This window comes from Spermophilus citellus (genome assembly GCF_964194105.1).
Source record: "Spermophilus citellus genome assembly, chromosome: 3".
Lineage (NCBI taxonomy): Eukaryota > Metazoa > Chordata > Mammalia > Rodentia > Sciuridae > Spermophilus > Spermophilus citellus.
Genome location: NC_138184.1, coordinates 16,354,454 through 16,374,245, shown reverse-complemented (window position 1 = coordinate 16,374,245; position 19,792 = coordinate 16,354,454). Strand labels below are relative to the sequence as shown.

The window sequence follows — 19,792 nt, the reverse complement described above, 5'->3', positions numbered from 1 at the left end:
GTGGTCACCCCTGTCCCCAGTCCTGCTGCCTCCTTTCTGGGGACCAGCCCTCTGGGGACTGGGTGCGCACCCACCTGCTGGGGCGTCGGGGGCGGGGCTGCGGCAGGGCGTGGTGGGGCTGGGGGAGAGGCTGTGCGTGGGCGAGCCTGGGAGGCTCTCGCTGGAGGACAGCGAGTGGTGGAGGCCGGAGGAGAAGCTGCGGCTGGTGTGCAGCGCGGAGGCGGGCTGCTTGGAGATCTTCTTGAAGAGCGACTTTCGCCTGGGGACCGTGCGGAGGACACGATGAGCAACGGGAAGTGGGTGCCTGCGCCCCGCGTCCCCGCAGCCCGCCGCTCACCGGTCCTGGGTCTCCCGCCGGCGGCTCCGCTTGCTCCTGCGCGCCATGCGGCCCTTGGCCACGTTCTTCCGCGCCGGGCCCACCTTGATGGACGTGTTCTCCAGGGCCGTGGTCCGCAGGGAGAGCTTGTTACCGCTCTGTGGACAGATGGCAGGGTCGCCTGCAGGCCCCTGTGCTCTGGTGCTGGGATCCGCCAGGCGACCCAGCTCCGTCCCCAGCACTGAATGCCCTCCAGCTCCGCCTCCCAGGGCCCGGCGGTCTGGGCTGGGATGGAGCCCGGAGCCCTGCGCACCAGACAAGGGGCCAACCCCCCCCCCCGTCCATTTCTTTGCCCAGTGTCCCCCCTTCCCTGTCCACACACCCCTCACCTCATGGCCTGCCACCCACAGGGTCAAAGACACAGCCCACGGTCTCCGCCCCGCCACCTGGAGCCATCCACGACCCCACATGGTCCCGGGAGCTACCAGCAGCGCCCGCCTCGGCCCCACCCCGTTGCTCATCCGTGTCCTGCGCACGGTCCTAGGTCGGCTGCCCATGGCCACAGGGGGCTGGGGCGAGCCACACTGGGTGGCCGGGGGACAGGATGGCTTCTGGCAGGTCACAAGGGGGCAGAGGGAAGGGGACGCGAGGCCCAGAGCGGACGCTGCGCGGGCACCTTCAGCAGCAGCTCCACCACGTCCATGTGCACCAGCCCCAGCACCGACTCCCCGTTGATATGCGTGAGCAGGTCGCCAGCGCGCAGGCCCGCCTCCTGGGCGGGGCTCCCGTCCTCCACGCTCTGGGGACAGGGGGACAAGGCTCAGGGATGGCACCCCACGTCCCGGGGTCCCAGCTGCTGCCCTCAGGCCTCGGCTTCCCTGCGCTGGGCAGTGGGGGGCATCGGTGCCCCTGCCACCGTGCGCCCCTGCCACCAGCTGCCTCTGCCACTGGTGGGAGCCACACTCGCAGGACACCCTGCTGTCCCCACTCACCCTGGGTGCCCCCCCACTCACCCAGACAACGTGGTGCACGGTGTAGACGTCACTGTCACCCATGTAGACCCGGATGGCCCGCAAGCTGAAGCCGTACTTCTTGCCCGAGCTGTGGATGACGATGGGGGGCCGCAGGCTGCCGCACACGGGGGACGGGTCCCGGCTGGGGGAGGAGTCTCGGGAGGACGGGTTCGAGGACAGGGAGCGCGGGGACAGGGGGCTCATGAGGGGGCCGCCGCTGCCGTCATCTGTGGGCATCGGGGAGTCACTCCCTGTGAGTGCCCACAGGGCAGCCTCCTCCCCCACGGTGGGCAGGGTGGCCGGGGGTCAGCAGCACAGATGTCCCCAGGCCTGGAGCTGGTCCCCAGGCACCAGCACTTCCTCCTCTAGGGCTCAGCCCAAGGGGACCCGCTCGGGACCCCCTCCCAGCTCCATAGCTGTCCTGGGCCTGCTGGTGACACACACCTGGGTAGCATCAGGCCAAGACGGAGCCTCAGCTGTTACCTGCTGTGATGATGAGCGACAGGGCGGAGACGGACGCTGACTTGGGCACACGTCCCCCGCTGCTCCCGCCACTGCTGGGGGAGGCCCGGGACTTCTCGGGGCCTGGGTCTCTCGGGCCCCCGAGGCGGCGGCCCCGGCCGGCATCCAGGGGCCGGGGTGTGGAGTGGCGGGCACCCGTGCTGTTGCTCCGCAGGCGCGCGTGGCTCAGGGCCGCTGTGTCAGCTGAGGGGGGTGGGCGAGGTCACCGGGCGCCCCTCCTTCCCAGTTAGCATACACACAGCTGCCCCCGCCTCGTTCCCTGTCCCTGCACACCCTTCCCGAACTGCGCCCAGGAGACGCCACAGAGTCCCCTCCCTTTCCTGGAGGCGCCTTCTCTCCCTCCCAGTGGGACCTCTGTGTCCTCTGGGGCTCCCCAACCCCATCTTGACCCTAGGAAGCTGGGGCTGTCGCCCTCCAGACGGCGGCTCTGGGGGCCTGAGGCCTCCCTGGGGCCCGGCCTCTCCTGGTGTCGGTGCGAGCCCTGGGGAACCCTGCGCACCCCAAAGCCCCCTGCAGACAGCCCCCTTCTGGGAAAGTTCACGACCTCCTGCCCCCGGGTCCCCTCACCGGAAAGGCTTGAGGGCTTGGGCACCACTGGGGTGGCTGGTGGAGGGGGGTCGGGCTCCCCCAGAATGAAGACGGGTTTCTTAGGGTCCCCAGAGGCTGGGCCTGCTCCCTCGTCCTCTGAAGAGAAGGCAAACTTGGGCATCGTGTCTAGGCTGATGGTGCTCAGGAGGGATGGGCTGGGGCCCCGCTCAGGCTGCCACGAAGATGAGTGACAGGAGGAACCGGAGGACGTCCAGGACCTTAGCCTGCCGGGAGGAGAGCCGAGTCCCTCTGACCAGGTGCCTGCACCTCAGCATACGTGGCCCCTCCTGGGCCATATCTCACTCAGCCTGGAGGCTGAGGCAATACAGGTGCAATACAGGGGAGGCCTCTGCAGTGCCTGGAGAACTCCTATTTGACCTTTAAAACCCAGCCTCCAACACCCATTCTCCAGCAGACACTGATTGTTTCTGTTGGGTCTGGGCTTTGAAGGATGAATAGGAGTTTGTTAACAAGACATTCTGGACAGAAGGAACAGTGTAAGCAAAAGCCCAGCGGTGTGATGGTGCACAGCTGCTTTAATTTTTGGTGCGATTAGGAATGCAGAGTCAAAGGGAGTGAGGTTAGGAGGGGTCTGATAATCTGGCCAATGTGTCTGACCCTTTTCTACTGGGCCACTGGGAAGCTCCTTCAACCTCAGCAGGCTGAGAGGTTGGATCTGCCTACACCCTTGGCCCACCTACCGGACTTCAGTGCTCGGCCGACGGCCATTCTCCCCTTCGCTGCTGCGCTCCCACCCTTCCTCTCGGTCCTCACTGTAGCTCCTTTCAGTGAAGGTAGGTGTGGGCTGGACGGCCAGGAACTCAGAGCTGCTGTAGACCTGAGAGGCGGCGAAAGACCACAGGGATGATGAGGGCGAGGGCAGCCGCAGCCGCACCAGGGGCCGGCCAGGCCGCGCGCCTCCTCACTGCCAGGTGCCTCCGTTTAACTCCCTCCAAAGACAATGGTCTTTAGCTTGATGTACAGATGAGGAAACTTGAGGCTCAGCGTGGCCTAGCCACTGGGTCAGAGGTGGGGCTTCTATTTGTGACCACAGAGTCCCACCCAGGGCCCAGCCCAAAGCAGAGCAGAGGGATTTTTGACCTAACTTTAAATAAAGGGAGGCATTTAACATAAGCTTGTGGGGGTGAAGAATAACACCCAGCACAGCACCCAGTACTCAGCACAGCACCCAGCACCCAGCACAGCATCCAGGGCTGTCACCACAAGGAAGAAGCACCACAAGTGTCCTCCAGCAGATGGCTGACCAACAGAACGTGGTCCAGCCACACAGAAGAACCCTCTGAGCCGTAAAGGGCAGAAGCAGCAGCAGAACACAAGGTGGATGGACGCTGAAAACATGACATTGAGTGTCAGAAGCCAGCAAAAGGCCACGTGGCGTGGAATGTCCAGAACAGGTGTGTCCACGAGGACAGGAAGCAGATCAGGGGCTGCAGGCGCTGGCGGGGGCTGGGGGCGCTGGCAGGGACGGGGTCTCCTTTAGGGTGGTGCTGATGCTCTGGAGCTGGACAGGGCTGGGACTGACACATTGTGACTGTGCTAAACGCCACTAAGTTGTGCACTTCAGTGTGGCCGAAAGGTGAGCTTTGTTGTATGTGTTTTATTACAATTTACAAAGCACACACAGCGGGCGTGGAGGTACACGCCTGCCATCCCAGCGCTTGGGAGGCTGAGGCAGGAGGATCACGAGTTCAAAGCCAGCCTCGGAAAATCGAGGCGCTAAGCAACTCAGTGAGACCCTGTCTCTAAATAAGATACAAAACAGGGCTGGGGATAGGCTCAGTGGTCGAGTGCCCCTGGGTTCCATCCCTGGTACAAAAATAAACAAACAAACAAAAAACCCTACACCCAGAAAAGCTAGCAGACAGACAGACGCCTTGTGACACTTCCTGCGCACAGCCACGCCCCAGCCCAGCCCACCTTGCTGAACCGGTGGGAGCAGGAGGAGAACTGGGGGATCTCAGTGGAGGACTCCTCGTCGTTGGTCTCCTCATCCTCGGAGCCCAGGTGGCGGTACCGTTCTGAGCGCGCTGTGGGAGCGAGAGGCACGTGAAGCCACCGATTGCCCAGAGGTGTCCCCAAGGGCTGGGAGGCGATGCAGGGAGGGCACGGCAGGATGAGGGCACGCCAGGACAATGGCCCTGCCCGGTGGTTCTAGGGACCCTGGACAGGAATTCTTGTCTCTGAGCCTCAGATTCCTCACCCTTGAAATGGGTCGTCCAGAATTAGGTAAAACTATCTTTCAAATGCAAAGGATTTTCCCCATTTCACCAAAGAGGAAACAGATGCTCAGAGAAGACCTCTGACATGCAGTAAGTTCTGAGAAGGCGAGCAGCCTCAAATGGGGAGAAGGGTTGTCTGGGTCCTCAGGCAGTCCCCTGAGGAGTCCCTCCATGAAAACTCAGCAGGGTGTCCCCTTCTCCTCTGAGGAGGACGTCCTGGCCGGGCACCGGGGACTGTCCCCCACCCCGGGGACCCTCTGGACCACGTACTGTCGAAGTAGCTGGTGTCGTCCTCGGCTTCCAGCTGCGGGACAAACTCGGCCTTGTGTCGCAGGAGCCCCGCCCAGTCCAGGGCCAGGAAGAAGGGGTGCTGCTTCACCTCGTGGGTGCCACCTGCAGACACGCGGCCTGAGCCCGGGTCCCGGCCAAGCCCCGCAGCCTCACAGCCTGAACATGACGCGGCCCAGGCAGAACTGGAAACCTGGGCCAGGAACCCACCACCGCGCGGAGCCAACAGCCGGCTCGGCCCAGGCCAGCCCTGCTCCAGGGCCTGTCCCTGCTGGATCCTGGATCCCCTGGGCGGCCCCCCTCCCAGGACTTCAGGAGACAGCCCCTGACGACGACGACTGCGCAGGCCCAAATCCTTCCTCAGCCTCAGCGTCCCCTGTGAGCCCCAGACCCCACAGCTCTCGGAGGCCACGTGCTCTGGCGCACTCCTACGGGACCCTCAAAACCCCAGCTCCAGCCTCCTCCTCCAGGGCAGCTTCCCCAGGACAGCTCTCTCCCCGGCCCATCCCCACTCCTGGGCCCTGGGCCCCGAGTCCCAAGCGGACACCCTCCCAACCCTCCCCGCCTGCGTACCGGTGCCCAGCCGGTCCAGGGGGCTCTGCCGCAACAGCCTGGTGATGAGGTCCTGGGCATCGGCCGGGAGGGCCTCGTCGCCCTCGGGCCACATGATCTCATCTAAAATGAGGGAGGGGTGAGGCGCCTTCCACACCTTCCACCGCCTCCCCACCTTGCTGTGCTCCTGGCTCTGGGTTCCCTTGTGCCCCTAAGCCTGATGGGCACACCACAGCGGTACCCTCCTCCCGAGCCTTTCTGTCTTCTGTCCCTGCAGTTCGCCTGGCTCCTCCACAACAGCCACCTGCCCCAGGGCTGCCCTGCTCCCCTCCTGGGCACTCTCCGCCCTCGAGTTGCCTTTTCTTTTGTGTGAGCTGGGCAGGCGCTCTACTGCTCGGCCACACCCCAGCCTTTTTTTTTTTTCAGACATTGCTACATTGCTGAGGCTGGCCTCCAACTTGTAATCCTCCTGCCTCAGCCTCCCAAGCTGTAGGGATTGGAGGACTGCTCCACCGCGCCTGGCTCCTCTCTCTGATTGTCCGTCTGCCTGCTGGACAGGGAGCACCATGATGGTGAAGCTGTCCATCCCTCTCACCCTGGACCGTGTTCCCGGGAGGGCTGAGACCAGGGCCGGGGAGGGGACGCACCGCTGACCACCTGGCCGAAGAGTTCTTCAGGGGTGTCTCCGAAGAAGGGCACGCAGCCCACCAGGAATTCATAGAGGATGATCCCCATGGCCCACCAGTCCACCGGCTTCCCATAGCCCTGGCGGAAGATCACCTCGGGGGCGATGTACTCGGGGGTCCCGCACACCTGGCAGGCAGAGTGGGGAGCTGAGGGTGGCCTAGCCCAGTAGGGACCCAGGAGGGAGCAGGGGAGGCCAGGCTGGCCACGGGGCGGGCAGAACTCCAAGGATCAGTTGTCTCCATTTTCCGGCATCCCTGGGGCTGGCCTCGCGCCCAGGGGCCGCCACCTGCTCACCTGCTTGTCCACAAACTCGCGGGCGTCCTTCTCAATGTGGCCCTCGTAGAGGTTGGTGGCCATGCTCATGAGGCCAATTTTGGACAGGCCGAAATCCGTGAGCTTGATGTGGCCGAGGGAGGTGATGAGCAGGCTGTTTGCATGGGCAGAGCGCTCAGGTGGGCCAGGCGAAGTCACCTGTCACCCGCGCAGCTCCCAGGGGGCCCAGGCCTGCAGCGCCGCCCCACCTCCCCCGCAGGGCTACTGGAAGAGCACGGGTCCCAGGCTGTGTCACAGGCTCTCTGTGGCCCGACAGGGTGTGTCCGGTGTCACTGCTGAACACCTGCTGTATACAGTTGGCCCCCTGTACCCGTGGTTCCGCATCCACAGAGACAACCGACTGTGGACTGAAAAATATTTTAAAAATATGTGTCTGCACCGGACACGCACAGACACGCTCGGGCCTCGGTCCCTGAACAACACAGGACAGCAACGGCAGGTGCCCTGCAGGCCCGTGAGGCCCAGAGAGGACTGGGGCAGACAGGAGGACGTGTGAGGGTTATTTTGGAAATGCTGCATTTTATAAAAGAGACTCTGCCAATTTGGGTATCTGTAGGGACCCTGATCTCCAGCCCCAGGGGACACCAGGCCTAGCCGCGCCCTGCTGTTCAGAACAGTTTCCTAGAGCTGGGCGTGCTGCTGCCCACTGTAGGCCCAGCTACTCAGGAGGCCGAGGTGGGAGGACTTCTTGGGCCCACGAGTTCAAGGCCAGCCTGGGCAATGCAGCGGGACCTGCTCTCAAAAAAAAAAAAAAAAAAAAAAATTTCTGGGGCAGGGTGGAGCACTCATCTGGTGCATGTGAGGCACTGGGTTCGAGCCTCAGCACCACATAGAAATAAATAAATAAAACGAAGATTTATCGATAATTTAAAAAAATTTAAAAAATGAGTTTCTGGAAAGTTCATGCTGTATGTTCATCATTTAGTGAAGCATTTATTTGTTACCGTCTGTGTACCCTGGCTCTATAAAGCAACTGTGTGCACCTACTATGAACATGACTGTTGCTCTCCTTTTATTTCTTTTTAGGGGAATATGAGGGATTGAACTCGGGGCACTGGACCCCTGAGCCACATCCCCAGCCCTATTTTGTATTTTATTTAGAGATAGGACCTCACTGAGTTGCTTAGTGCCTCGCTTTTGCTGAGGCTGGTTTGAACTTGGGAATTCTCCTGCCTCAGCCTTCTAAGCCACTGGGATGACAGGCGTGTGCCACCGCGCCTGGTGCCTTTTCTTTTCTTTCTAGTGCTGGGGATGGACCCAGGGCTAGCACGTGCTAGGCAAGTGCTCCGCCAATGACACCCCAGCCCTAAGTGGGCAGAGTCCCTCCTACTTTGGTTTGCGTTCCTTAGAGCACAGGGGCCAGGCCACATGCAGAGCAGATGTCAAATCACATTTGCTTTGTTTCACAAACTGTGATGGCTGCAAACACTGTGCTCTCAACACTCACATTCACATCTCCACACAGCAAGTATCTGAGAAGCACGTGATTGTTGCCTCACATAGAGAAAGCAATCAATAAGTAGGTGGCTCTCTCCTCTGTATTCAACAGATGCTCAATAAATGCAAAGGTGCTCAATGAGTGCTTTAAAAATCATACAGAGGTTCCAAAGAAGGTAGTCCTGGGGCCTGGGGTCGTGGCTCAGCAGCAGAGTGCTTGCCTGGCACGTGTGAGGCCCTGGGTTCGATCCTCGGCATCACATAAAAATAAATAAATAAGATAAAGGTAGTGTCCTACTACAACTAAAAGTAAATAATAAATAAAAAGAAGGTAGTCCTGTGTCTCCCAGTCACTTGTGGAAGTCTGGTATGCAGTAGGTGCTTACTAGATACCAGAATGTAACTATCCTAAGACACTCAGGGAACATGTTGCCTCTCTTCCCTAGACTAACCCACCTGGTCACTTGCTTTACACTTAAAGTCTTGCAAAGTGCATGTCCTTGTTCCCTGTACATAGCTGGCACCTCATAAGTGCACGTTCTCTCCTTTTGTGTGGCTGAGGCTCTGAGTGCATGGTATCTCCTACCCAGTTTGTACATCCTCAGTACATATCCCATCTCTCTGACCGGCAGCATGTCCATAAGCACGCTAGCCTTCCCCTGCATACAGCTGGTGCCTATTAAGTGCCTCTCCTCTCCTCTGTACACAACAGGTACTTCACATGTGCCTTCCTGCCAGGAGGGGCCCCATGATGCTGCATGGTTGAAATAGGTGGGCCCCTGGGCAAGGGAGCCTGCACCCCACCACACCACCCACGACACGGTCCCCAGGCCATCAGGCCCCACGGCCCACACAGGGAAGGGCTGGGGGCCGGCGTGCCGCTCACTTGTCGGGCTTGAGGTCGCGGTGCACGATGCCGTAGTTGTGCAGGTACTCGAGCGCCAGCACCGTCTCTGCGAAGTACATGCGGGCCATGTCCACGGGCAGCGGGCCCATGTTCTTCAGGAGGGTGGCGCAGTCACCGCCTGGGGGAGGGGTGCACGTACATACTGCAGGTGCCTACTAAGTGCTGCTCTCCCCTCGGTACCAGCTACTCCACACGCGCACACTCCCTAGCTTTGGGTTGGAGGCGCTGTAATGCAGGTATCCCTCGGGCAGGTGGGGCTCCCGAGCAAGGCAGGCCGCATGGACATGCGCAGTAGCTGCGTGCGCCCCCACTCCTCTCCCGACAGCCCCACTGCACTCCCATCAGGGGTTCCTGAGAGTCCCCCAGGGCAGGCTGGAGTCGGCAGGGGGCAGGGCGGCGCTGTGGGGGAGGCCCTGCCGGAGCAGGCAGGACGGGAACCCCACCTTCCACGTACTCCATGACCATGCACAGGTGGCGCCGCGTCTCGAAGGAGCAGAACATGCTGACCACAAAGGGGTTCTCGGCGAAGGTGAGGATGTCGCGCTCCACGAACACCTGCTGGATCTGGTTGCGCAGGATCAAGTTCTGCTTATTGATCTTCTTGATGGCGAAGCGCTGCCGCGTGTCGCGGTGTCGCACCAGGTAGACAGCCCTGGGGGTGGGGCGCTGGCTGAGCCCCAGACCCCAGGGGGTGCGCCCCGCCCCGCCCCAGAACCCAGCCTGCCCAGCGGTGCCTTCCTGGAGGCCCCTTGCTCTCCACCGCCCCTCCCAAAGCTGCCACCCTCCATTGCTGTCATGCAAATGAGCCAACGGTGGCTCCTGTGTATTGGCCCCGGATTATTCATTTCATTTTTCATGATTAATGCACACATAATTGTACTTATACTATGGGGCACGTGTGATCACTGGATGCACGCACACGACATGTAAGGATGGGGACACTTCAGCCTCCTTGAACAGTCAGCATTTTTCTTTTATTTTAACTTTTTTATTTTGACCTCTGTGGTGCTCGGGATTGAACCCAGGGCTGCTGCTTACTACCGAGCTCCATCCCCAGCCCTTTTTTTATTTTTTATTTTAAGACAGGGTCTTGCTAAGTTGCTGAGACTGGCCTCGAACTTTCAATCCTCCTGCCTCAGCCTCCCAGGTCGCTGGGATAATAGGCATGAGCTACTGCACTTGGGCGCATTGATTATTTCTTTGTGTTGGGAGCCTTAGAACTCTTAAAAAAATTATGGGCTGGGGAAGTGGCTCAAGTGGTAGCGCGCTCACCTAGCTAGCATGCGTGAGGCACTGGGTTCGATCCTCAGCACCACAAAAAAATAAAATGGAGATGTTAAAAAAATTAAATACTTAAATGTAAATTCTTCCTTCTTTAGATGTATATAAAATATATAATAAACTGCTGCAAGCCAACCCACCCACAGTGCAGAGACCCCGGGGCTCCCTGCTCCTATCTAACTGGCACCTGTGGACCTGCCCACTCCTCCTCCTGCCTCCACGCCCCCTGCTGGCTGCTCTCTCACACCAGGCCTCGCCAGTTCCGGCAGGTCCACTGGCATCCAGCTCAGACTCTGTCTACATCTGAACGACTGACACAAGCCCAAGCAAGAGTGAGGGCCACTGAGGGCCACTGAGAACCACGTGGCCAGCCCAGCTCCCAACTACAGATCAGATAAAGGTACAGAGGCCTCAGCCATTGCCACCCTCTGCACCTCTCACCCAGAGTGTCAGGTGGACACACAGGCCCTGCTCCAGCACCCCTCTCCCTGGCAGTCCCCTTGACCCCCACCCTTTTTCCATGGTAACACCCTAAACTGTCACGTCCACCTGGGCGTGATGTCACCAGCAACTCAGGAGGCTGAGGCAGGAGGACTGCAAGTTAGAGGCCAGCCTGGGCAACTGAGGGGGACCCTGTCTCACAGCTGGGGATGTGGCTCAGTGGTCAAGTGCCCCTGGGTTCAACCCAGGAAGGAAGGAAATAGACCGCAGTGTCCCGGGGTCTCAGCTGCAAGGGACCCAGCTCTGTGCAGAGCTGTCTGGGCTACCTACATGACCTGCACTGCCTGCTATATGTGTGGGGTCATCTTTTTCCTTAACCAGCCTCCCAAGCCTAGAGTCCTCTACCCTGGGGCAGGTAAAGGCTGCTCAGAGCCCATCCAAGGCAGTCACCTGGCACCTGTGTCTCCGTGTCCCTGCGGCCCTCAGCTGCCCTGTCTGCCCGTCCAGTATGAGGGTGACAAGGGACAGGGGCTTCCAGGGCCTCAGCCATCCCCCTGCCCATAGGAGAAACGGGTCAGGGACCCGAGGACTCACCCATAGGCCCCGTTGCTGATGAGCTTGATGGTCTCAAAGTCACTCTCACATGGCTTCCTCCGGGATGGGCCAACCAGGGCACGGCTCTAGGGGACAGGAGGGGCTCAGGACCCTGCCCCCCGCAGAGCTGGTCCCCTCCCGTGGGAAACTCCTACACCTCCTTCCAGGCTCACCTTCAGTGCCCCCTCCCACTCAGCCTGCCCTGCCCCAGCCTTCATGGGGGACAGGCCCACTTCCGCCCCCTCTCCCCAGTCACAGGTGTTTATTAAGCACCTACTACACACAAGACCCCCCAAGTCCAGCCCTTTAGTGTCTGCCTAGCCTACTCTGGAAAGAGCAGATAGGAAGGGACCCTGGTGCTGCATGACTCACCTCTGGGGACTCGGGTGCTGGGGGCTGTCCTCCGTCGAGATGACTCAGAGGCTCAATCTCTGCAGATCGAGAGAAGAGGCTTGAACGGCCTCACGCCTTGCCCCTTGCTCCCTCTAGAGTACTGTGGGGCTGCTGCTGGGCTGGGGACATCCTGACCAGGCCTCTGATACCACCAGCGAGGCAAACCCAGAGGCTGGACTAAGCAATGACTGAGGAACCTTCTAGAAGGTCAATGGGTAGCCCGGGCTTCAGATGGCTCAGGACTCTGAGCTTCAGGCTGAGACCCCTCCCCCCACTTGGGCACTGCTCACAGGAGGCCTCGTGACTTCCAGCCTCTGGGCTTGGCAGGGGCACCTGAGCCTCCAGGACGAGGCCTGGGTTCAGGTTAGCTCCTTTTTATTCTCGGTGCCCTTCACTCCAGGGTGCTCAGTAGACAAGCCTGGGCCACTCACTGCCACCCCCACGGGGACAGACCCTCACTGCCACCTGCAGCATCTCCATTCCACAGCACCACACCCAAGGTCCAGGGGGCAGCCATGGCCAGTCTACGGGTGGTCTGGTCCCAGGCACACCTGGGTGGACACCTGCCTGACCTCATCTTCCCAGAGCCCCAGTCTCCCCAGCTTTAATGGCAACAATGACAGGGTTACCATAGCAACGGTGCTGGTGAATGCTGGCCACCGTCATGACCATGTCCATCCCCTGCCAGCACCTTCACCGCCATCCCTCACCCGGGCAGAGTCCAACCCCTGGGCCTTTGCCTGTGATGCGCCCCCACGCCTGCAGCAGGCCACCTCCCCTAGCTCCAGCCTTCAGCTTGGACACTGTCACCTCCTTCCAGTCTCCCAGACCACTCGGGCCTGGCCCAGGCCCAAGTCCCATGCTGTCGTGGCACTAGATCTCGGTTCCCTGCCCCACGTAGCTGGGACTCCAGGTGCCCACCACCGCAGCGGCCTCAATGGAACTCCCCCCTCCGCGTGCAGTGCTGGGGCAGAATCTGGGGCGTCCAGTGCCAGGCAGGTGCCTACCACTGAGCCTCACCCCTGCCCTTGGCTCAGCTGATGCTACATTCAAGGACACGGAGGTGAGCTGACCCCAGAATCTGGGGCACTTGCCCGCACAAAAAGGGCAGGGCGGCGTGGGGTCTAGAGGTCCCTCGGAACGCTCCTGGGCCAGTTCCCTCACCCCGCCCCGCCGGGCTCACCCTCCAGCGGGTCCTTGGCCAGGCCCAGCTGCCCGATGATGTACTGCGGCAGGTCCGTCTTGATGCCCTGGCCCTCCCGGGCCTGGCCCTCGGCCGCCTCCAGCAAATGGTAAAACTCCTCCGGATCGAACTCCTGGGGTGCAGAGAGGGGGTCAGCGGGGCTCCCACACTTGGCTCCTGCAGTTCCCGACCCCTCCCCAGGTCTCCCACCCGAGCAAGGAGGCACCCTGGGTCCTGCACAACGGGAGAACTGTCGCGGTCCTCCTTGCAAGGCCGAGACCTTGCATTTGCTGCGCAAAAGGGGACGCACCAGGCACTCGAGGAGCCGGGCCGGCCGCGAGATGATGATGAGCAGTTTGCGGACGAGCTGGACAATGAAGCCGACCTCCTCGCTGTCCGAGCGCTCGTGCGCCTGGGGAGGTGGGCGTGGCGTCAGCCACAGGCCACGCCCCTCCTCCCCATCCTGCCCGTAGACCCCCAGCCGCCAGCCCAGGCCACCCACATCCTGCAGCAGCCGCTCCAGCTTCTCCTGCATCTCCAAGAAGTAGCGGGAGGTGACCAGGTTCTCGCCAGACTTGGCCAGGCAGTCTCGGGCCAGCTCCACGATCTGGTGATGGATGAAGCCCAGGACGCCATCCGCCAGGGCCAGCCGCGCGCCTGGCGCATTGGCTACCAGGAACTCCTGCAGGCGGCCCTCCATCTGTGCCGTGGCCTGGATGACAAGGGGACCCGGTCAGAGGGCGCGGCTGGGGAATGGCATGTGCACGTGGTACAGGACGGAGCAGCCATGCCACGGAGGGGATGATGGGCAGAGAAGCAGTGTTCGCAGGAGGCGGCAGGTCAGAGACGGAGGGACAGGCAAGGACGACATAACACCCACAGACTGGGGTGGACAGCGGCAAGGACGGCACCGGGCCGGCCCAGCCACCAAGCGGCTCACCTTGGGAAACCTCTCCCGGTACACGTGATTCATCATGACGATCTCATTGTCGAAGGTCCCTGATGTGCGCCCAGGACTGGAAGGGGGACGGGTGGACAGTTCGCCACATGGGACACAAGACCCAGCCCAGAGGAGGAGGGGAGGGGCCTGGCTCTGGGCCAAAAGTGGAGGCCAGAGGTGGAGGAGGGACAGTGTGGGTCCCCACACCAGCCCAGGAAAGGGCTGGGCCTGGGGCCCGAGGTCCAGGCCCACCTGAGGCTGCGGGAGCGGGGGCGCAGGCGTGGTGAGCGGTGGCCCTCCTCATCAGCCACACTCTCTGAGCTGCGGAAGTGCTTGGACAGGAAGCAGAGCTCGTCCGGCGTGGGCTGGAAGGGAAGCTGGTGGAGACGCTCCCTGGAGGACGAGCTTGACTGTCGGGAGGGGAAGGTCAGGGTTAGAGCCAGGACCCCGTGCCTCCGCTCAGGGACCACACCCCTGCCTACCTCCTAGGCATCCCTCAAAACCCCACGCCCCCTCCTTCAGGAAGCCCTCCCTGCCTATATCCCCAAGTCTCCCTCGGGTCAGACCCTGGCCTCACAGGCCTGGAATCCCTGGGTCCCCCAGACTGGGGACTAGCTGGGGTCAATGTTGGGACTGTTCAGAGGCCCCCTCCACTGACCAGGATGGGGCCTGCGGGGACAACCAGGAGGTCTGCTTCCTGGATAACTGAGACCTTGAAAAAATACCAGAGGTGTGTTCTCCCCACCGGGCACCCGCCTGTGCACCCCCCAAGGAGGAGCCCTGGGTACCGAAACGGTGGAGCTGGGCGTGTTGGTTCCATAGCCGGAAGACGGAAGAGACGCCAGGGACCATCTTCTGCCGTCTGCCCTGGAAAGAGGAACAGCAGTAGATGGCATCATGGCCCAGTCCTGGTAGCCAGTGGGGACTCCGGGTAGGTACTGTGGCTTGCAGAAAATGGCTCCGCTGGAAGAAGGACCTTGGGAAGGCTGAGCCGGGGGCACGGGCTGGCCAATCCGCAGCGTGTGCTTTCTTCCTGACCCCAGGCATCTCCTCCAGGAAGCCTTCCCTGACTACAGCTGCCAGTGTGCCCCCAATCTCAGCCTTGACCTCTAAGTTGTAGCTGCTAGGGGACACGCTAGGGGACATGCTGGCTGCCCCGGCAGATCAAGGACTCCTCCAGGGCCAGAGTCCAGCCTCCCATTCACCGCACACAGCAGGGGCTCAATAAATGTTGAATGAACAAGTGACACTCAAGTCTCTGACACATTACAGGTGCTCAGTCAGCTCTTGATGAGTGAACTGGTGACTTGTTTAGGGCCTCACTGGTTCTGGGGTCAGGTGGCCCTCGTCCTCCCCAGGGCTCATTGCAATTACCTGTCCACGCGGTGGATGTGGCTGCCGGGGGCCGATTGTTTGCCAGGGGCAGGAGCCAGAGGGAGACACCGCCACCAGGCAAGGGGAGGGGAGGGGAGAAGGCCAATGAGGAGCAAATCCAGCCACCCACCCGGGCCCTGCTGGGCAGTGTCCCCTGCGGCCACTGTCCCCTGCGGCCGGCGACCACTCACCTCCGGGCAAAGGGGAAGTTAATGGCAGATGCAGCAGAGAAGTTCCGGGGACTGTCCAGGGGGCTGCTGCCTGCTGAGGGGGGCGGGGACACTGAGTCAGGGGACAGAGACAGGCCAGAGGCACCTGCCTGTGGCCCCCATCCCACACTCACCGGTTGGGACAGACAGTGGTGACAGGGGCCGGGATAGAGTCGGTGACGGTGTTCCCACGACCAAGCTTTTGCGGTTCCCACTTCGGCAGCTGTCGGGGTAGCAAGGGAAGAGTCAGATGGCCGGCCCAGCCTCTGCAGGGCACCACATGTCCCACTGGGAGCACAAGTGTGGCCAGCTTGGCGGCAGGACGGAAGTGGGCCGGGCCACTCCCGCTGCACCCGCCACCCGGGTGGTTTCTCCCAGGTGCTGGGCCTGGACCTCGGCCTCATGGTGGACACTGTACGTGGTGAGGGGACCCAGCCAAGCCTCAGGTGTCTGTGCCTGCAGCTGCTGCCCACCCTCCGCCCAGGCTGCGTCCACCGCCAGGCGGACCGCAGATAAGGCAGAGGGGATACCTGGAGCCCCTGCTGGCTGGAGACAGCCACTGCGCCTGCGCACGCGCCCCAGGCCACTGCCCCCACCTGTGGGCAAGCCCCTTCCCCCAGGATCCACCTGAAATGCCAATCTCACGTGACAAAGAATCAGAGGACGGCGACCTGGTTTCCTGTGAGCATGCCTCCCTCGGCCCACCGCCCCTCTCTCCTCCCTTCACCCAGGGTCCCTTCTGGCCACCAGACTCCTGGCACAGCCTCTTTCACCTTGCCTGGCCTTCCTCCACCCACCTGGGCCCTGGCCCAGCCCCCGCCTTGGCAGAGGAATTGGGAGTGACAAGTTCCCTGCCCCCCACCCCCAGCAGTCGCCCAGCAACGGCTGCTCTGCTCCCATGTGCGGCGCCCCCACGCAGCCACCAACGCAGCTCAGCAGGAGAACTGCAGGGAGGCAGGCAAGGGTTGGGGCCTCTAGAGGGACGAGAGGAGTCCCAGGCAGGAGGCACAGCCCTTGCAGGCCAAGACGTGACGGCATGATCCGTAAACACAGGCGACAACCGGGCAGGGAAGAGGGGCCCACGCGTAGCTCCTTCTGGAGCCTGTTTCCCATCCGTGTACCTCGAAGGATGGGGGGAGATTCCATGAGACCCACACACGGCGCTCAGCTTTGGACCCCAGGCGGGTGGGTGCCTATCATGTTGCCTTTCTCTGGACAACACTCTAGGTCCCTGACTCCTAGGGGGCACGACACCAACTCCTACCAATCATGACGAGGCCAAGAGGAGGAGAGATAAGCTGCACCCATTTCCCAGACTGGGAAACCGAGGCCCATAGACGCCAACAGCCACAGGGATGTCCTCTAGCCTGAGAGGCACAGAGACAAAAGTGAAACCGGTAGGTTTCTGCCAAACTTCCTGCCAACCCCCCATGTACACACACACCGCCAGTCGCCACATCCTCACACCCCAGCGCTGCGGCCCACAGCGCTTGCTACGGTCCTTTGCTGCTTCCAGTGGCATTTGGAAAAAAACACTCGGTTGGCCTCCCTCTGACTCCCAGGCAAGGCCTTGAAACCACAGCCAAATCCAAGTCTCAAAGGAGAACTAGGCATCATCCATTCACTTCCTGAGCACCTATCGAAAGCCAACTGTTTACACAACCCTCCCTGGAGAAGGCTCAGGACCAGTAACTATCCATATGGATCCCAGGACACAGCACAGAATAAGAATTTGGCAGGAAACAGGGCCTTGAGGCCACTTTCCTGTACCCAGTCTCTGCCAGGCCCAGACACACTCCAGGGTGCCCCCAGGATCTCAGAGGAGAGTCTAAGCCCAGGACTCAGCACTGAGGTCTTTCAGCAGCTGGTCCCACTGCCCAGACTTTGCCTACCTGGGCAAACAGAGACACCAATGAGGAACCCGAGAGGGGTTAGGATCATCATGAGGTCACACAGCCAGGTGATGGCTGAGTTGAAACTTGAACCCAGATCCTTAGAGCCAACAGCTCCCTCCAGAGAGACCCAGCCTTGCCTGGGTTGACCCAGCTATTTGGTCCTGACTTCCCACCCACACGCCAGCCTCCTGCAGTAAATATTTGCTTCTGAGCCAACATTTCCATTGAATGGGTCCTTGGGACAGAGCAGCTTCAGTCTTTCCGAGTTCCTCTACGGTTCTGCTCAGACCTAGAGTCCAAGGTTCGAATCCTGACTCGGTCCCAACTTGCTGCTGCCTTTGTCACCACCCCAGCTGCGACCCGGGCAGAAAGATACCCAGGGACAGACAGCAAAGGGAAGCTCCTGGGACCCTAGAGAACACGTTGATCTCAAAACGTGCCCCCGCTCCCACGATGGCCCTCCGTGGCCCCTGCCATGCCGCCGGGTCACACGTCTGGCAACTCATACTTGCTGGGTCCCCGCCGCGCCTAGGCCGGCACGATGCCCCTACCTCTTGGAGCGCTGCAGCAGCGCGCCCTTGGCCAGGCGGCTCCGATGGCCGGGAGCCGCCACCGCCGTCCAGTAGCTGGGGTCGGACATGCTGCTTCCCTTTGTGCGGCCGCCGCCGCCCGAGGTTGGGCAGGCGCGGGGGCAGCCGGCGACGGCGGGGCGCGCACCTCCGCGGCGGGAAGAGCCCCGGGAGCCCCGCGGAGCCGGGCCGGGCAGGGGGCGCCGCGGGGCCGCGGGTGGGGGGCCGGCGAGGAGGAAGCGCGCGCCCGGGAGCGCGGCGGGAACCCCGCCCAGGCGAGTGCGGGGGCGGGGCCTGGCCCGGAGGGGCGGGGCGAGCGACACGGAAGCGCAGCCGGCGGACCCGCGCGTCGGCGAGTGGGCGGGGCGTTGCTATGGTTGAGGGCGGCGGGGCGGGGCGTTTCCAAGGGCGCGGGCGGCGAGGGCGGGGCGTCGTTGGGGCCCCAGGCGGCGAGGGCGGGGCGTTGCTAGGGCCCCAGGCGTCGGGGGCGGGGCGTTGGCGGCACTTCCACAAGTGGGAGCGGGGGATCTTGCCTATTTTCCCCCAACGTAAATCCCATCACTGACCCCTTACTCTTTCCCGGCGCGCTAAGCCCTTCTGGGTGTGGCACTCGAGACCCACCCAAGCGTCCTGGCCCGGCTCGTGCTGGCTCCACTGCTTGGAATCCAGCGTGGCAAACCCAGCTTCCCTTCCCTGGCAGCCCTGTCGTCTTCTGGCTGGGGGCCCCTGGGAGTCCCCGTGTCCCCCACCACTGGGTACCAGGGGGAGTGTCGGGCAGATGGAACCTGAGCATCTGGCCTCCTATGCCCTTGTGTAATGGGAGAGGGCCGCGGTCCAGCTACAGTCACGGTCAGCAGTTAGCTTCTCCAGCCTCAGTCTCCTCGACTGGACGACGGGAGAGAGCTGGGCTGTCACCAGGATTCCAAGAGGCAGGTGGCGCCCACAGAGCTTCCCATTCGCCCTGCGACACAAGTCCCATAACTGTTAGCATCACACTAACTCCTGGCCTGTTTCCTCATCTGTCACAGGCCCCGGGGTGAACACTGGGTGGCACTGGAGAGGCAGGGAGGGCCTGGCACGATGCTGGGATTCTATGTGCGTTCACTCTGGATGCCACTCTAGGTGGAGGGATGTCTCCTTCCTCCTCTCAGAACAGTCTCAGGAAGCCAGGTGTTGGAAACCAGGAAGCCATTCTGAGGGCGGTCTTTTCCTGGGCCAGGAGCATTTGGAACTCAGCTGAGGTCTGGCTGAAGCCAGACTCCATATCTGTGACCAGGAGACTGAGGCTGAGGTGGGCACTGATGCCCTGTGTAGAGTCCTGACTCATCCCTCTTCACAAGTCACTCCCAGATCCTCTGCCAGGACCCCTCTATTCCCAGTGCCACTCCTAGGTGCCCCACCCTATTGGGTGTTTCCCCAGGCTCCCCAGACCTGGAGTTCAGACACCGGTATCCGGTCATTCATTCACTCAGCAAACATTTATTGAGCACCTACTCTATGCCTACTCCTGTGCTGAACTCTGAAGACCCAGTGGGGACCAGGCCATACAATTTCCTTGTCCTCAGAGGTCCCCAGTCTGGGTGGAAGAGAACAAACAGGAAACGATGAAGTGGACAATATTATGTCAAACACCAAAGTGGAGAAAGGAAAAGAGCATGGGCGCCACACTGGCCAATGGTGGCTTTAGCTGGGAGATCTCTCAGAGAGGGTCACACTGCGCCCAGCAGAGACACTGAGAAGGAATAGCAGCCAGCCACAGAGAAGGGGCGTCCCACGCAGGAGCGAGGGAAGGGGCTGGCGGCTGATCGCATGGGCTCCCAGCTGCAGGAGGAGGCGAAGGAGCATCGGGGAGCCACGGGGAGCTGGGAAGGGGCGCCATCTGGGTTGTGTTTGTGAATCCACCATGTCCTCCGTGGGACGCAGGGGCTGTGGGGGGACAGGACAGGAAGGGACAGGAGGCCAGCAGGAGACTTGGACGGCATGTGGGAGGGACTGGGGTCTAGATTGCGGTGGGGCCAGGAGGAGAAGTC

The 19,792-nt window shown here is 61.7% G+C and overlaps 1 protein-coding gene across 16 annotated transcripts in view; it reads right to left on the bottom strand.

Moving 5' to 3' along the window:
- MAST3 (microtubule associated serine/threonine kinase 3) overlaps positions 1-19,792 on the bottom strand; it is a 48,494-nt gene that overhangs the window by 3,017 nt on the left and 25,685 nt on the right. For 5 of the 16 annotated variants that reach the window (XM_081287526.1, XM_081287520.1, XM_081287514.1 and 2 more), the window contains 25 exons: positions 15,433-15,521; positions 15,281-15,353; positions 15,090-15,110; positions 14,504-14,582; positions 13,968-14,125; positions 13,716-13,791; positions 13,278-13,487; positions 13,086-13,187; positions 12,776-12,908; positions 11,572-11,630; positions 11,200-11,285; positions 9,327-9,535; positions 8,863-9,001; positions 6,501-6,633; positions 6,167-6,332; positions 5,541-5,642; positions 4,950-5,072; positions 4,378-4,487; positions 3,141-3,277; positions 2,419-2,663; positions 1,813-2,034; positions 1,330-1,556; positions 993-1,115; positions 338-474; positions 75-259 (listed from right to left, as the gene is read on the bottom strand). In XM_081287526.1, coding sequence (XP_081143652.1) covers positions 75-259; positions 338-474; positions 993-1,115; positions 1,330-1,556; positions 1,813-2,034; positions 2,419-2,663; positions 3,141-3,277; positions 4,378-4,487; positions 4,950-5,072; positions 5,541-5,642; positions 6,167-6,332; positions 6,501-6,633; positions 8,863-9,001; positions 9,327-9,535; positions 11,200-11,285; positions 11,572-11,630; positions 12,776-12,908; positions 13,086-13,187; positions 13,278-13,487; positions 13,716-13,791; positions 13,968-14,125; positions 14,504-14,582; positions 15,090-15,110; positions 15,281-15,353; positions 15,433-15,521 — 3,344 coding nt within the window. Of the gene's footprint in view, positions 1-74; positions 260-337; positions 475-992; positions 1,116-1,329; positions 1,557-1,812; positions 2,035-2,418; positions 2,664-3,140; positions 3,278-4,377; positions 4,488-4,949; positions 5,073-5,540; positions 5,643-6,166; positions 6,333-6,500; positions 6,634-8,862; positions 9,002-9,326; positions 9,536-11,199; positions 11,286-11,571; positions 11,631-12,775; positions 12,909-13,085; positions 13,188-13,277; positions 13,488-13,715; positions 13,792-13,967; positions 14,126-14,503; positions 14,583-15,089; positions 15,111-15,280; positions 15,354-15,432; positions 15,522-16,562; positions 16,649-17,744; positions 18,025-19,792 lie in introns of those variants that run through there. The other 11 variants (XM_081287519.1, XM_081287525.1, XM_081287522.1 and 8 more) reach the window with 8 other exon arrangements.